Source organism: Argiope bruennichi, chromosome 9 (genome assembly GCF_947563725.1).
Source record: "Argiope bruennichi chromosome 9, qqArgBrue1.1, whole genome shotgun sequence".
NCBI classification, from domain to species: domain Eukaryota; kingdom Metazoa; phylum Arthropoda; class Arachnida; order Araneae; family Araneidae; genus Argiope; species Argiope bruennichi.
In genome coordinates, this window is record NC_079159.1 from 19,654,903 (window position 1) to 19,673,104 (window position 18,202).

The following is an 18,202-nucleotide window of genomic DNA, read 5'->3' on the forward strand; positions in this document are numbered from 1 at the left end:
CGATTTTTTTTCGATTACCATCGTATTATGGCATATTTTATGTTTTTCTTCGTCATATATTTAAAAAAAACTAATACACATATAGAGTTTTTCTCTTTGATTAATTGGATCTAACTTTGATACAGATAAACAAGTAGATGCCAAGACAAATAACAAATTCTATCCATCTATCTTGTTGTAGGTTATCGCATTAACGTACAAATGAATAGAAAAACAGATAGACAATTGAACTGGATTTAGGTCATTTTCCAAATTTCATTCACATAGTTAGTTCTCTTTTTGAAGTATCGTATTCTTGATTTTGAAGAAGTTTAAAATGCTAAGATTCATAAAAAACTACAAATCTTATTTTTTAAAGGATGCAATATTTTATATTTGTTTATATTAAGAAGAAAGATAGCAATGAAATTCAACTTTTAATCCCTTTTTCAATTAAAGAATGTAATATAAGTTTTTTTTTAACTGATTGATAAGGGTTGTTTTCTATTTATATGAGCACGCACAAGTGGCAGACGAATTTTTTTTTCCTAAAAGCGACAAAGAAAGAATTCCGGTATAATTGGATTCAAAAGAATTTCTTATCACGTGATGTATTTAATTAAAACATTTTACATACATACGGTATCAAAGTATTTTAAACCCAGAAGCTTTCTTATATTTTTGTTAGTAACATCACACTTAAAAGTCATATATAAAATATTAGGATAAGGTTTTAAGATCTGCTTATAATATGAATTCATTCAGAATATACAAATCAAGTACGTTTAAAAAGTCGATTTTTAAAAGGTAATTTTGCTATCCCACAGACATTTTATAAAATATTATATTCAAAACTTTTAGCAGAAACTTTTATATAGTTTTTTTAAGATTCGTAAAATGTCTCTTTGTATCCAGCTTTCTGTGGAATTAAAGAATAATAGCATTATGTTTTTCATTTTTTCATATTTTCTTCATTTTTAGAATCTTATCAATTTTAGATTTTCTGTCCTTTTGTTACTCCAATATTCACATTATTTGAATCAAAATTATATTCTAAAGAACTATCATTATCTGAATCACTAGAATAGATATTGACTGGAGAAGCAAATAAATTATCACTACAAATTTTAACGGGAAATTTTCCTTGAATAAAAAATACTTGATTTGACCTTTTCAAGATTTTACGAAAGTAGTAATCAAAATAACGGAATTGAAAACAATTTAATATAATTAAGCACTAGTAATTTTTATCTAATTATATTAATAGAAATATATATATATATATATATATATATATATATATATATATATATATATATATATATATATATATAAATTTTTTAACTTTTATTTTCAATTTTTCTAGCTGGCAAACATAGTTTTGGAGATCAACCGATTTTGAAATGAAATAACAGCTATGATGTCATAGCACTACATCAACCTGTTAAAAACGCATCTGCTGTCAAAGAAACATACGTAATAATAAATCAATACTGGTAAAAGTAGGTCAATCTTTTAAAAACGCATCTGCTTTCAAAGAAGCATACATTATAATAATGCAATACTGGTAAAAGCAGGTAAAAAAATATATGCGATTAAAAGACGATGACGAAAATTGCCCTTTATGCTTTATTCCTAGCCTACGTGATTTCGAGTTTCAATATTCATTGCTTACGTGATTTCGAACTTTAAAACTCCCTAACCAGAATAACATCATGTTCTCGCATGATAATAGGAACTAAATTAAATAGCATTATGTCACAAATTGAGAATTTCAAGCTTCAAAGTCAATTATCACTTAACAGCTTTTAAACTGTGCAATATTACATAATCGCAATTAATTTTCATAATACCCAGTTAAACTGTTCGGTTATCAGATGATGTCATTTGACGTTCCCAGTCAACAACGCATGGCTATCGACAGTCATCTCCGGTCATGATTCTATGTTTCAAATCAGTAACCAAACTCAATTGAATGTTCTAAATGAAGATTCGAAAACTTGCCCTTGTAATCAAAAATTTATTTCATATAAAGTAAATAAGTTGAGATCAAATAAAATGAAACAATGTCATCTTATTTTTATTGATAAACAAGAAAAAAATAACACGCAGTGAACAGAAAAGATTTAGAGATATAAATGTAAGTCCAGGTCACGCTTCAGTTATGTAATCGAAATGGCTTTAAAAGCACAATGTCATTAGGTACGAACACACGCAATAAACTGCCAACAAGTGAAATTCCAAAACGGAAACGAAAAAAACATTACATATAGCGTAAATTGGGACCGTTTTTCTGCTAGATAGATTTCTTTCTGTATCGTTTTCTCTAGATATTTTTCTCGGTATTATATATTAAGTGTGAGAACTCTTTAAAAAAATGTCACCTAATTTTTACCAAAATTGTTCAAAGCACAAATCCAGTGACGACTTTCTGACCTTCTGAGAAATTTCATTAAAGTATCCAATAGTTACTATTATGATTTCATAAATGTGTTCCAGAATTTTTTTTAAACTGGCTGGTTTAAATGTGTTATTCTACAGATATTGAGCGATATAAAAGGTTGGGGAACAGACGTTCGATCAGATTAACTTCGGACTAACAAACAGTTGTGTAGTTCTCTAAGAGCAGGAATTTCGTCCTTTGTGAAATGTCTTTAAAGGTATGTTTTTCTTTGTGATATTGTTTGCACTGGTGAAAACTAACGGAACTCCTTTTTTTTTCATATTGACGATTACCATTGTAAGAAATTATCTTAAAAGTATTACTAAAAGAAATTTACCTTTAAATTATCACTAAGATATTTTTTTTAAAAATCTCCTTTTAAGACAGGTCGTTCCGAAATCATGCTCATCCAAATATTTTAAAGATTTTAGACCTATTTTATAAGATTATCTCTCGTGGTTTTACTGTCTTATTCTGTTGGATACCATCCCATGTGGGAATATGTGGGAATGAGCAGGCTGATAAGAGTGCCAAATCCGCAATTCGTTTTTTAGAAACACCCATACCTGCATGTGATTTGAAGAAACATGCAAAATTCTGTCTTTACAAAAACTGGCAAACTCAGTGGGATTCAGAAACTCTAAACAAACTTCATACTTGCAAGCCTATCATAGAAAACTGGCCTTCTTTGAATTATCGAAAACATGACACAGTTTTAACTCTAACTCACTAGATTCACACATAGACATCTGTTATTAAATGATCAATGATCAATTGCCAACATTGGGAATCAATTCCCAAGATGTGGAATAACAGTTTATCATATCCTTGTTGAATGCCCTTTTTTTAATGCTCAGCGCTTATTTTACTTCAAAACAACAGCGCTGACTTTGCCCTTGTTGCTTGGTAGAGATCCACATGGGAAACTTTTTGTCTTTTTAAAATCTATAAGTTTTTATTCCTTAATTTGAACTTACCATTTTGGCGTTTTGACTTTTTGTAATTTATCATAGTGTTACCAATGTTTTATATCACTTTTATAGAAACTGTTTTAATAAAACTTTGAATTAGAAATAAACTTGTTTGGCGCAGTATAACCTTCATATTGGTTCTTGTGCCATAAAACATCAAACCAAACCAAACCAAACCTTTTAAGACAGGAATTTCATAGAAAAAGCAATAAAGTATTTACACCCTTTCCAAGTTTATGAAAGCTTATAATTTGTTGCGCCTTTTGATCGTTTGGGACGTTAACTATACTTGTGGTGATAGATCTTGCATTTGATATACTAATACTATTTTGCATGGCATATGCTATAAATAAAGAGCTTACAACAAAAGGGAAAAGTTACCTTTTCTTTTGATAAAAAGAACCTTGGTATACCTAGAAAGTTTGTTTCAGTATACATAAAGGTAGAGTGCTTTTGCGTAGGACTTTCTAAACTTATTCATATTTGTGTTTCGCAGGAGAAAACTTTCTACTTTCTACTACGCATTTGTTTCTACTTTCTAATGCTGATAGTTGAGAATGCAATGAGAAGATTGAGCGAAAAGGGCATCTTTCTTAGTTTCCTGTTCCTAAACCATGTCTTAAAATACAATACCTGAGTAGGCAGTAGATAGCTATATTTTAATGGTAAAGTATATGCATTTGCCCCAAGAAATGCAAAATTCAGTGGTTCAAACCCTATATTACCAAGTGGGTATATTAAATGTCTTAACTTTTTGCATTAATTCATACAACTAAATATGTGGTAAAATTCTTTCAAATCCTATTTAGCTTTGCACACCAAACCAATTCTTTTTAAAAGACTTCTGATAAAGAAATTAGTACTTCCTACTGTATTTTAGTAATTTAAAAAAACATTCAAGGGCTCATGATTAAAGAAAAATGGGATACTTTCTGTAAACAAACTTAGAGTTCCCTTTAAATCACTAAATATAGAATATTAAGGTGGTGTAGACTTTACATCAATATATAAAAGAATGCATTTCCACCCTGATCTTTTTAACCAAATCTAAGTTTGTCTTTACGTTAAATATTTCCACGTTAAAATTTTCTACCGCTGGTGTGGTGTGGAAGTTTGGAGAGGATGTTCCAACCCAGGTGTTTTCCTCGTCATCTGACCGCAATTCAAAATGACATGATGAGTTCCAAAATAGTCCTAGTGTTAGTTTAAAAACGGGGCATTAATATAACTAAACTAAACTCTAGTTAGATGCTTGATTGCTTGTCTTGAAGCGTTCTCCTTACAGTATTTCCTGCTTTAAATTTTCTTGTGCAGACTACTCAAAACTTGAACACAGATCTCAGCATACTTTGTGGATTGTGATTCCCTATTGTATTTACTCGATAATCTACATTTTTATATGATAAATTATTATTTAAAGAATTTATGCTTTGTAAAGTTGCATTAGGATTCAATAACCTTCTATGTCACACAAATGGCAAACAAAATTAAAGCATCCTTTTTCAGTCTTTTAAATTAAGCAAAAGATTCTTAGACAATTTCAGATTCCAGTTATCGATATATGTTTCAAGACATATGGATACATAAATTATGATTTTTTTTTCTAATAGTTATCGAAGATAAAAGTTCTTCAATTAATGATTGATTACTTGCATTTTATATATATTACTTGTTACTCATTAGCAAATATGTAACAAAGATTGTTCTAAATTAAAATGAGTGATCATTTCAAATGATATATCTAATCCTTTCAGTAACTTTACTTTTTTTCCTGTTTTGTTTGTTTATAACGTTTCCTTCCGAAATATAAAATCAATATTTTCAATTAGTTCTCTTTTTTTCCTCATAAGTAATCGAAAGTAAATTTCTTTAAAAATAGCTTTAATTATGAACATGTTATTAATTAATTCTTTAATAACGGGGTTTAAGATAATTTTAATTCAAAGATTGCTTAGAAAGAGAATTTTATAACCAATTGAAATGGCTGATTTAGAATAAGACAAATTAAAAAGCATCGTTTTAATAAATATCTAATTTTTCAAACAGAAAGATATTTATTCAAACTCAAAGATATTTATTTCAAGCATTAAAAGTTTTTTAAAAACTTGATTTCTTCATATTTATGAAAATGTGTTCTTCATCTAGGTAATTCTGATCCTTGCAGTAGCAACACTTGCAGCTACTGCTCCATTCGTTCCCATTGAAGAAGTAAGTGTTAAAAAATTACTTAAAATGCCCTAAAAATTATAATTCATGAAAACTATTATAATATAAAAAATATTAGGTAAGAGTTTTTGAATATAAAGAATTTTGAGTCTGTTAATCATTTTTCTAATGTAGAATTTAAAAATCACAGTTTAAATTAAATGATACTGTATGCCGTGATTCTCATTTCTCCAATAAATTTTAGAGAATATAATGTCTTATAAATAAAATCATTTACTTAAAGAAGAAGAACGCTTTGATCAACTAATCAATGTTTAAAATAGTTACTTTAATTTAAAAATATTATTAATATTTTAAATAATTTTCTTGCATTTCTTATATTGATTTATACAAATTTAAACAACTTTTACTGGAAAATAAAATCATAAGGTAGTTATTTTATTTTTCCTAAAGTAAGCTGCTTTCAATTTGTATTTCATTCAGAAATTTATGATATCCTATTTAGATTCATAAGCCATTGCCATACTCTTTCGGATACAAAATCAAAGACAAGCATGGTGAACAACATCGTGAAGAAACAGGTGATGGCGTTGGCGTCGTGAAAGGCAGCTACGGATTCACAGACGAAAGAGGAATCCATCGCCAAGTACATTACGTAGCAGACAAGGCTGGTTTTCGCGCAGAAGTCAAAACAAATGAACATGGAACCGCCCCTTTCGATCCAGCTCACGTTAAGATGATTTCTTCAGCCCACCCTTACCTTGGAGGTGCTGGAGCTAAAGTTCTTGGTGGTCCAGCCCTGGCTGTTCTGGAAGCCGCTAAATTCCTTGGTTCTGCTTTGGCTTCTGAATCTCCTGCTCTTTTTGCCAAACCAGTGCTGGCAAGTTTGGAAGCACCAAAGCTTTTCGCTGCTGATTTAGCTGCCAAATCTGCATTTCTAGGTGCTCCTTTTGCTGTTGGAGGACTGCCATTAGGAGGACCAACCGTTTACGCTGAGCCTCTACTTGGAGGAGCGATCACAGGTTATGACAGTAGATTTGGAGCTTGATACCGATTTGGACATGGATAAATAATTGAATAATTCAAATGTTATTTCATTGGTGAATTTCATATTTCTCAATGGTGTAAATAAATTATTTGAGGCTTCAAAAATGCAGTATCTTTTATTGGTACTTTCCTTTATTTTTAATCTATATTTATCATCTCAGTTACGCTATAATTTTCTTTTTTAATTTGTTTACCCACTATTGATATTTTACCCAGTTTTATTTATCTCTAAAATTGCTCAAACTAATCATTATAAATTCAAAAAATTGGATGAAAAAATTTAATATGGTTTTAATTTAACAATCTCGAAAAATAACATTTTTATTGATTTACATGCTTTAGTGAACTATATTTACTGAGATGGTAATTGTACCAATGTCACATACATCAATAAGTTTTAATAATCCTTTACGATAGTTTATTCAATGTCCGGTATATATGAATGGAACCAATTTATAGTATGTTATATACAAATCACAAAATCACACTTAGCGACACTTTATCCTAAGTCTTGTAAAGATACAATTTAAAATTGAATTCCATTTTAATTTTTTTCTTAAAATCAACAAATAAAAGTTCAAAGAATTTCAAAATTAAATTCGCACGAGGGCTAGATAGACGAAATTTTGCAGCTAATTTTCAGCAAAAATATAAATTCTAGTCAATATTTGGATTAAATATGTCCAAATATGTACAAATAATCTGTGAGAGTAACTAGATATTAATGACATTTGCCAACTTTTTAATCAAGCTTTCAACACTACAACCTTCTTTTATATGCTTTTAAACATTTGCTCTTTCTTTAGAAAATAAATTCTATAAATATAAAATGATGATCATATAATTCTTTTTAAACGTATTATTGTGACTATCTTGGTGGATATTAAAGTTTTGAAAAATTATAATCTGTTAAAAAATGCATTAATAATCTACAAAATTATCTTATCAGCTATTTCCAGAAAAAGACAATCATTTCTCAACCAGACAGGATAATCACTAGGAAACTTGTAGTAATCCCATTTCAAATATACCTTCAACATTTCGGTATGTATAGCATATAGTGAAGGAAGCTCCCATTTATGATACTTTTTAAATTTTCAATGAATAACTATTTTTCAATTTACAAAACGTATAGAAGTAAAAATTCTACAAAAAACTACAGATAAATTTGTCTCTTTACATACAGTTTTGTGTTATATTGATGCGTAACTGGCATTTTACAATGAACTTTCAATCAAAAAATAATTTAACAATTAATTCGAAAGCACTGTGCATTTTTCATTCTATGAAACACCATGACATATTCCACTTCCTTATGTCGCACACACGATCATCACCAGAACAATAACACACTTTATTCCCCATGCCGCACATGACCACCACACAAACATGTACAAAAGTACCACTACAAAATTCTTTCTTCCCTACATCGCACGTACCACCATCACCCTAAGCTTAACAACACATTTTATTCCCCACGCCGCACACACCACCACCACTAAACACAATTCACTGCACATGCCACAAACACCATCATGACATAATTCACTGTACACTCCACAGACACTCCTACTACGAAACAATTCAATACACACGCCGCAGACACCGCCACCACGACATAATTCATTGCATACGCCGCGGACACAAACTGCACTCGCCACACGTATCATAGAGAAAAATTTTCACAAACAGCTAACACTGCTATGAAGAAATTCTCATCTCGCACTTTACACCGGAACACAACTCTCACTGCACCTGACACATTTATATTCCACAAATCTCGGTATTTTTAGTTTTTAAACAGATGCACGGCTTTTCACTACTTATATCTGCACAAGACTAAATCAATAGTGAACATATCGCAAGGCAAATTGCATACGACAATTTTCCATTATACTGACATACCATAGTTCTCCAATACAGAGCACCCAGGTATTTTTATTTCTTATCGCCGATAACATTTAAAAACATGGATTATATCATTTTCTAAAATTAGGACATCAGTTTCCCAAATATTTGACATATATCAGTAAATTAATGCCTAGATGAAACGTTTAGAATTAAAAAAAATATAGATCTAAAACAGCTGTATGAGTTGGAAGGCCTAGTATTCGTTCCTAGTATTCCAAAACTAGTATTCGTTTGATAAATCTATGTCTAGACACCTTTTTTTACCCTATATTAAGCAATAAGATTATTTTTCGAAAAGAAATTGGGGGAAAAGTTAAGTACTGCATACAACCTGCACTAATCAATAGCTTAATTCCTTCGAATAGGATGAATTATTTCGTGACCCTTGATTAAGGAAGTAAAATTGGCATTTCAAAATGTTGAATTTGACTCTAAATTTAACGAAAGAACGGTTGGAGGAGAAAATAATTTTAAACTTACATTTTTCTTCACGATTCGGAAACTAAACCTAAAATTTTATATCATGAAAATACTTTTTTGTAATATAATTATGCGACTGTTGTTCATCATTTCATACTATTTCAAGAAAGTGATATTTATGAAAAAGAGCGAAATTCCTATTTCAGTATCTTTTACTCTCTGTCCAAGATAATTTTATAAAAATAAAAAGGTTCATCTTTGATGTCAAAATATGACCGAATCATTATCTGTAAAATTTGTTTCTCCATAACATAGCTAATGCAAATCCTAAAAAATTTGATACAGTTTTTTTCATGTAATTATATCTCTCCCAGCTAAAAGGGATAGAAATGTATTTAAAGAAACTCTTTCTACAAGTAACCATCTCTTTGATTCTTTCACAAATGCTGCACTTCGATAAAAATTTGATCCAATTATAACACCAAAGAATAAATAAAAAGAATTAATATAGCTATTTAAATTACATTTTCCCACATTATCATTAAAAAAATAATTAAAAACTTCCCATACTTTGATTACCAAACTTTCCAGATTCTTTAAAACTTTTCTCCGTCTAAAATTACATTACTCCTTTTCTAGTTTCCTTTTTATAGATCATTGAGCCAGTGATAAAGGAAATTATAATAATTTTGCATCCCATACAAGAAAATTAGAATTCAATTATTGAAATAAAGCCAAAGTACATTGTTTATAGCCTAAAGGTTCATTTAAAAGTAACATAATTATTAAAACTTACGAAGTATCAACTGTCACAAACTCCAAACTAAATTTATATTTTTCTAAATACCTACAGTTTTACACTTTGAAGATTAAAGCAAATATCCAGTTATGGTACTAAAAAATTTTTCTTAAATAACTAACTCCAAAAGTGTTGGCAAAAAGCAAAAAAAAAAATTTCTTGATCTTGAAACTCTAGATGAATTCTCTAGTTGTTCAGTAAAAAGCTAGATTATTTACTAGATTCTAGTAAAAAAAAATCTATTCAGTTTTAATTTATCTACTGAAAATAAAAAATCTTGAGATTTATTAATTAAGTATTTATGGTTAGAAAGAAGATGCCATTTAACAAATTATAGTTATGAAAATTTCATATATGAGTTTAAATTATATGAGAGACCGACTAAGTTGTAATAAATTTTTAGAAAAATGCTTATATTTTTTTATTAGCTGCCTTCAGCAACAAGCTGGTTCACCAGGAGTAATGCTCTCTAAAATTTAAACTATTCAATTAAACTATTCAATCAAATATTCAATTAAACTATTCAATTAAATTTTCAATAAACTATTCAATTAAATATTTATGTACCTTGATCTCTTAATAACATCTTCAGCAAAATATTAAGCCAAGTCAAACTTTCTGGTTTACAGAGCGCCAACACACACACACATTTGTCTTTGTTATTGGTAAAGGTATATTTATGATTCTTAATTATATCTATTTTTCATGGTTTAACTATTTATTCATAAAATGTATAAAAAAACATTCCAATTGTATTGATTTTTGTATCAGAAATATTTTTCCAAAACTTGTTAGCTGTTAAAACTAGCCCCGAATATGGGGCAAATTGTAGCAATAAGAAAATAGTATTTAAAGTCATTTTCTTTTTCCAATTGTTTTGTTGATTAAAATGCACAAGTCATCTAGTAATTTGTATCGTTTAACATAATGACAGTAAATGTTATCAAATAATTTACAGTAAAATACAGGAAAAATGGAATATAGGAATACATTTACATAAAATACAGGAATACATTTAACGAAACAACATAAAACTCAGTCTGTATCAGAATTAAAACAAGCAAATAATAGAGAACTTCCTATTACACACATTCTCTAGCCAAGTTTTCATTTTAATTATTGAACTCGTTTTCTTTCAGGATTTTTATGTTTTTAATATTTTGGTATCGAGCCCGGAATGTTCCTGGTTCGAGATCGAATTATTAAATCCGTCAGAATCAAATGTATTCCCTTTGATGTGGCTTGAAAATTTAATGAGTGGATACCAGTTCAGGCACTAATCTCGTCATTTGAACACTGCTCAAAATTATGTGCTCTATCCAAAAACAGACCTAATGTTTTAATATATTGTTGTTGCACACATCTCCGCAAGCTATAGCAAAATCATTCTCTTTTTTTTTTTTTTTTTTCAGAATCTATATGTTAGTTCAAAATTCTTTTTTTCACCTCTTCTCTCTCTCTCTCTCTCTCTCTCTCTCTCTCTTGTCTTTGGTGGGTTTTTTTTTTTCCATTTTCTTGATTTATTTTTTCTTGTTTCTATTTCTCACTAATTATGTCAAAATGTTTTTTTTTCATTGCTGCTTTTTCTGTTGGTTCAGTTAGGAAGTTTACTTTATTAGGTAAACCTTTGTTAAATTCTTTCCGAAGTGAATCCTTTGTGAGAGATCTTCCCTTAAAGGCTCAAAAGTCAAAATACAAAGTCAAACACAAATCAAGATAAATCTCACAAAGTGTAATATATACAACCTGCTCAGAGATTTTGTTACAATTTGCCCCATCACACAATTTCGGATATTTCTGTTGATTAAAAAAAATAAATGGAATTGAAAAAAAATTAATGCAGTTTTTTTAATACATAAGCAAAATAAACAAAGAAAATTATTTTTGGAAAGTTTAATAAAACTTATAGTCAATCAAATTTTCTTTTTCATTAATTAACTAAAACGAGAACATGCTCACAATTTCTTACAACCCACTTCGGTTGTGTACTAACTGTATGGATGTAACAGTGACAAAAAATTAAAATTATGCAAAATTGTTATGTTTTGGATCCTCGAGGTGCGCTTTTATTTCGCTGATGGATTTAAAGCGCTTATCGGGAAAAGAATTATTTAAGGACAGAAAGAAGTAATAATCAAATGGAGCGAGATCTGGAGAATATGCGGGATGTGGTAAAACATCCCAATTAAACTGTAAAAATTTCTCTCTTACGACTAATGCAATGTGTGGTCTCGCGTTATCATGATGAAAAACAACGCCTCGAAGATTCATTAATTCTGGCCGTTTTTTTTTTCTATGGCAGGTTTCAATTGATGCAGTTGATGACAGTATTTCGAAGAATTTATTATTTCATCTTGAGGAAGGAGCTTGTTGAAAATTGAGCCTTTGCATCCCACCAAATGGACAAAAGAACTTTTTAGGGGTATAGTCCCAGCTTTGCGACAGTTTAGAGCTATGGGACGACTGAAACCGATGACATAGACGGCTAATAGATAAGCCTGCATGTTTGCACAAGCAGGGTCAGATAAGACCATTCATAGCGAAATAAAAAAGAAACTTTTGGAACACTCTAATATTTAGCAAAGATTCAGATTAAAGATTTTTCAAATCTCTGCGCATAGAGCATTTTATAGATTTCCCCTGTTACAACTAGCCCCAAAACCCCCTGCTTATAATATTAAAATGTCTAAAATCTTTATGAGTTTCATATGCAGAAATTGTATTCTCTCTTAATCTATTAGCGCTATTAATCCGCTTGAAACAGGAAACGGTAATTAATTTTTATAAACTTCTCATACTTTTCCAATTTTACTATACATTTCTAAAAAAAAAAAAAATGTCTTTGTATACGGCAGTCAATTTTTATAAATTTGTCATGCGTTTCCGATTTTTCTATAAATTTCTTTAAAAAGTATTCTTTATAGATTGTTTATAAGTTGAAATCAAATGCAAAGAAAGGTTAGGTTATGAGAGATAAATTCCAAGTCACGCTTCAATTACGTCGGAGGAAAAATCTGATATTACAATGTCATTACAAGCAATCACATACCACTGAATATTTGAAAATGAATTTAAAAAAACAAAACATTAAAACTATGCTTCAAAATGTCGTTTGATAAATAATAACTGAATTTTATTTCCATAATAGAATTCAATAAAAGAGCCTGGGAACTAACGCATGATAATGACATTTATTAGCCAGTATTTTGCTTACAATAACTGTGTCAAGTTTGCAGTTTACGGCATTGTGAAAAAATATCATTAAAATCTCAATTATAAAATTATTTCATAAATGTGCCGCGAAATATTTTCACAGAGATCTGTTTCGCAGCCTGATTTTATAAATTAATTTATTTTCAGGGGTATAAAAGGAAGCTGAAAGCATATTTTATCAGAAATAATATTTGGTTCGCTTTTAGTTCCTTAGTTCTTTTGGCAACATTTGTATACTATAGAAAATGCCTCTAAAGGTAATTTACTTTTGAATTTGTTGCTGACAACTTTTGTATTCTGTTTAATAGTATAATATATGAAATTTAATTTTATTTATTTGAATTATGAATATTTTCAATTCTCTACTTGTGATAAATTTTATTTATATATGCATTCAAGTCTGCTAAGTAGATTTCAAATTTTCTCTTTCCTTTACAAATAATACTAAAAGACTTTTTATACTCGATTCTTTTTATTTTAACAGTAACTTCAAAACAGGCAAATATTCATTGTTTTGTTATAATTTTTTTTTTTTTTTTTTTTTTGCCAAATTCAAGCTTATAATTTTTTTTGCATTAGTTTTTCTTATAATCAGTGGATATTTAAGCAAGTTATATGTTTGTAAGAACTGATTACTGATTGATTTCATGTATTTAATTGATTTTACAATCATTATATTTACTAGTAGTTTAATTTAGTACATATTTATATGTTAGTGATGAATATTGAAATGACTAATGGCATAGACAGCTTTTTTTAAAATAATTTTTTAATCAGTAAAGTATCAAGAAATCCATTAGAATATTGATAGCTTTCTTTATTTCAAAATAATTTATTAGTTAATAAAGTATCAAGAACTCATTTTCTAATACACTTTTTGAAAATATGAAGCTTCTTTGCATTGTATTGTTATAAGTTTTTTCTCAAATATGGTTTCAATTTTTTTTAACTGTCTTGCTATGAAATTTATATTTAAGACGAAAATACATATTAATCATTCTATCCATGAATAGTTTTTCAAAAACAATTTGATTTTCTTTTGCTTTCAGGCTACTTTAATTCTAGTTCTGGTAACCTTTGTGGCAGCAGTTCCCTTTTCTCCGATTGAAGAAGTAAGTGCCGTTGAAAAGTTATATATACACAAGTCAATATCGCCATAAACTAAATCATAATATTTCTTGCACTATTTCATAAAATGGAATACGGTTGTCTGTAAATAAAATGCTAAAATATTACAATTAACAATATCTTGATAGTGACGAGTTAAAATATATAAGATATGCTGACTATGACTCTATTATTTATTTTTGATTTATTTTTTATGATACTATACATTTTTAACTTCATGAGGCATTCTTATTAATTTTTTTTCTATATATATAGATATAGATATATATATATACATATATATATATAAAGAAAAAAAAGCTAATAGATTTTAGTACTATATTTTCCTAAACATGCGAACAAATTTCATTGCGCAGTAGAGCATATAACTAACTTTCATTTGGCTTTTATTCAGAATTTCATTTCTTTATCACATGAAAAAAGATTTTTGACGTTCTCAATAGGTTCTTCAGATGATTTCTAATTATTTTAACAGAAAAATGAATGGATGAAGTTTTATTAAGTATAGTACTCTCAAAAGACAACAAAGATTATTTTTAAAAAAATTATTCATAAAATTTTCGGTTTTTAATGTAAATTTCTTTTCTTATATGTATTTATTCTATTTACTTTTGTTTCAGATTCATAAACCGTTGCCATACTCTTTCGGATACAAAATCAAAGACAAGCACGGAGAACAGCATCGTGAAGAAACAGATGATGGCGTTGGCGTCGTGAAAGGCAGCTACGGATTCACAGACGAAAGAGGAATCCATCGCCAAGTACACTACGTGGCAGATAAGGCTGGTTTCCGCGCAGAAGTCAAAACAAATGAGCATGGGACCGCCTCTCTCGATCCAGCTCACGTTAAGATGATTTCTTCAGCCCACCCTTACCTTGGAGGTGCTGGGGCTAAAGTTCTTGGTGGCCCAGCCCTGGCTGGTCTGGAAGCAGCTAAATTCCTTGAAGGCCCAGCTCTGGCTGGTCTGGAAGCAGTTAAACTCATTGATGGTCCAGCTCTGGCTGGTCTTGAAGCAGCTAAAATGTTTGGTGGTCTAGCTCTGCCTGGTCTGGAAACAACTAAATTCCTTGGAAGCCCAGCTCTAGCCAGTTTAGAAGCAGATAAGTTTCTTGGTGCTGCTTTGGCTGCTGAATCTCCTGCTCTTTTTGGTGGACCAGTATTGGAAAGTTTGGAAGCACCAAAGTTTGTTACGACTGATTTTGAAGCTAAATATCCATTCCTTGGATCACCTTTGGCTGTTTATGGACCAGCTGGCTATGCCGCACCTTTGATTGGAGGAGCAATTACAGGCTATGATAGCAGATTTAAAGCATAATATAAATGTGGGCTCGAATAGTTGGTTCAATAATCTAAATGTAATACAGCTTTTAAAATAATTTATTTCCAAGAATGTAAATAAACTATTTGATACTAGAAACAATGCTGTTGTCTTTGAATCAAACATTTTGTGATTTTAAGTTTATTAAATTCATTGTATTTATCTACATATTTTAATAGTATAAGTTGAAATAAAAGCATTAATTTAAGAAAGCTAACAAAAGAAATTCGGTGGCATTTGCTTTTTCAGGAACATTTGCATAGTTTTTTTCTTGTGGCAAATATAAGTATTGTACCAACAGTTTTTGTATTTCTTGCTCTTCTCAATGGATTCATTTTTCTTGGATCTGTTAATGTGCAAGAATTTTCATTTATTCTTACTGGCTGTTATAAATGCTAAATCCTGATCGATAAGGAATGGTCTCTCCTCACTCGTTTTTACTCTTTGAGCTTTTTTTATATAATCATACCTTGAGCCTAATGAATTCTAATCAACAAATATAAAACAGTAACTCCACCGTTAGATGAGAAAGACAACGAATATTTCAATTATAAAAGAATGAAAAGCATAGATTTATCGTTTCTTTTTGAAAATCCCCTTTGTAACATGATATCACAATCTCTATAAACTTGTAATCTAATAGTTATATCATGTAAAATCTCAAAGTTATTGATTTAAATCTAATATATATTTTTTATATTAAGTCCTCTGCTTTCGAAGACTCTTTCGCAACGCATCACATATTAGATTGCTAACTCCTTTTGAAAAAGCAAAATATAATGTTTTATATTTGCTTGCCTATGTAATTTATAGAGCAGAAATTTTTCTTATGTTAAAATCAGCAATGTAATACAAAAGTAGCAGTTGGAAAATATGTAATGTCAAAGCAAAATGGATATCACCCTGCATGACTGAAACATAAAACTCTCAGAAGATCAGTTAGGTGCAAACATACAATCATAATTTAACTCCAATACACGCATTTTTTTTAAATTTACTTTACCAAAAAAAAATTAAAAAGTCAGTGATACTAGTTCTCCTTCATTAGTGAATTTATTTCAGCATTTTTCAGTATTTAATCATTTCCTTAGGAATAATCTGAGGAGTTAGAGGAGAAAACGTCAAGAATCAATTTTGTATGCAATCTACACATGCTTTAGTTCAGATTGTAATAATGAATTCTAAGTTCATTGGATTCTTTATAGCTAATTTCAATATGCTTAGCTACTTCTTATTGTAAGAATATCTTAACCTTCCTCCATGAGATTCCGTTGAAAAAATATTCCATAGAAATATTCCATTTCGTAGAAAAAATATCCCTTTTTTTTTTTTTTTTTTTTTTTTCAATTTTTCTCAGATAGCCAAAATTGCTTTCTCGTGTTCCTAAATGATCACCCTTATATTCCCTGGAATATACATATCATGGACGGAGAATTTATTTAAAGAGTAATACAACAGCAAAAATGAGATAATAAGGCATTCCTGTTGCGAAATGGGTGCTTCCATGCTATTAATGAACATTAAAGTTAATAGTCCGCCAGTAGCAAATATTAATTACAAAAGAGTCTATTAGATTTCAATCTTTATCGGTTTTTAATAGGTAATTAATTGCCGATAAATGGTTAATACGTAAATATTGGAAACTGACGAAACTGGCTTTCTTTTCAATGAGAAATGGTAGAAGATTTGAAAAAGTTTTCAACTGTTTTTGATATGACTATCGGGCTGTTTAATTCAGTTTGGTTTAGTTTATTTATATTAACGTCCAGTTTTAAAGCAACACTAAGGCTATTGTGGGACAGATCTCATAATTTTGAACCGCAATCAGATGACGAGGATGACGCCAGCGCTGGCTTCTTAGAAATTAATTATCGTTTAAATGTCAGAAACTTTATCGATTGAAGACATGAATAAATAATTTTCATATGTGTTGCTTTTAATTATAAATCCTAATTAATATTTAAAAAAATCTTAATATAAATTGTGGTTGTGTGTTTGTGTATCTGTGTGTGTGCTTTACGTCTGTTTCTAATCGATTACATGTATTTTAATCAAACATAACACTTTTATTCTTTACGACAAACGGAAGAATACTGTTAACTTTTTAAAGTAGAAAAGTTAATCAAATAATCCATTGATAAGAAATTGATCGAAATTTTTCTGTTTTTCTACAGTAATTTTAGAGTAAATCATCTTATATCATATATTTTAATACCATTTTAAAAATTCAAAATTTTACCATTTCAGGAATAACAATTTTATTTATTCAGAATATTTTTATTAATTTTTAAGAAATTAGAATGCATAAATTTAATATTAACTCTGAACAACTCTCCCTTCAAATTTCTAATTCTTTGAAGAAATGCCTCTAAATTTCTGCATTATATTAATACATATCTTTTCACAAAGTTATCATTTGTTTGAAATGTAGCATAAATCAATCACCCAAGCGAAGGCAAGTAACATTAAATCCTTTGAAGTAAATGAAACAGAAGTTCAGTGACAGCAGCTGTTTGAGGTTATGAGAAATTAATCAATACTTTGCTTTTTATCATAGAAACTTCGGAGAGTATTAGTCCGAAAAAATTTACACCTTCCAAAAAAATTTTTAATGTAACTGTTTAATAATAAATAATTTTATTTTAGATCGTTTTTACTTTTAATTATTATTAATATTTCAGTAAATTTAGCGCAGATAATTTTGAAATAAGGAAATTTGTAGGTATACCTTTACACGGAAACATTAAGATTTTGAAGTACTCTATCATTTTTTTTTAAATTTCAGTTTTATTTCAATGCATATATC

General features: G+C 29.2%; 1 protein-coding gene across 1 annotated transcript; it reads left to right on the forward strand.

Annotated features, from left to right (window-relative positions):
* Positions 1-2,627: 2,627 nt before the first annotated feature.
* LOC129984896 (cuticle protein 16.8-like) lies at positions 2,628-6,607 on the forward strand. Its single transcript, XM_056094851.1, has 3 exons — positions 2,628-2,639; positions 5,539-5,601; positions 6,065-6,607. Exons 1-3 carry the CDS (start codon positions 2,628-2,630, stop codon positions 6,605-6,607), a joined length of 618 nt encoding a protein of 205 aa, XP_055950826.1.
* Positions 6,608-18,202: the final 11,595 nt, after the last annotated feature.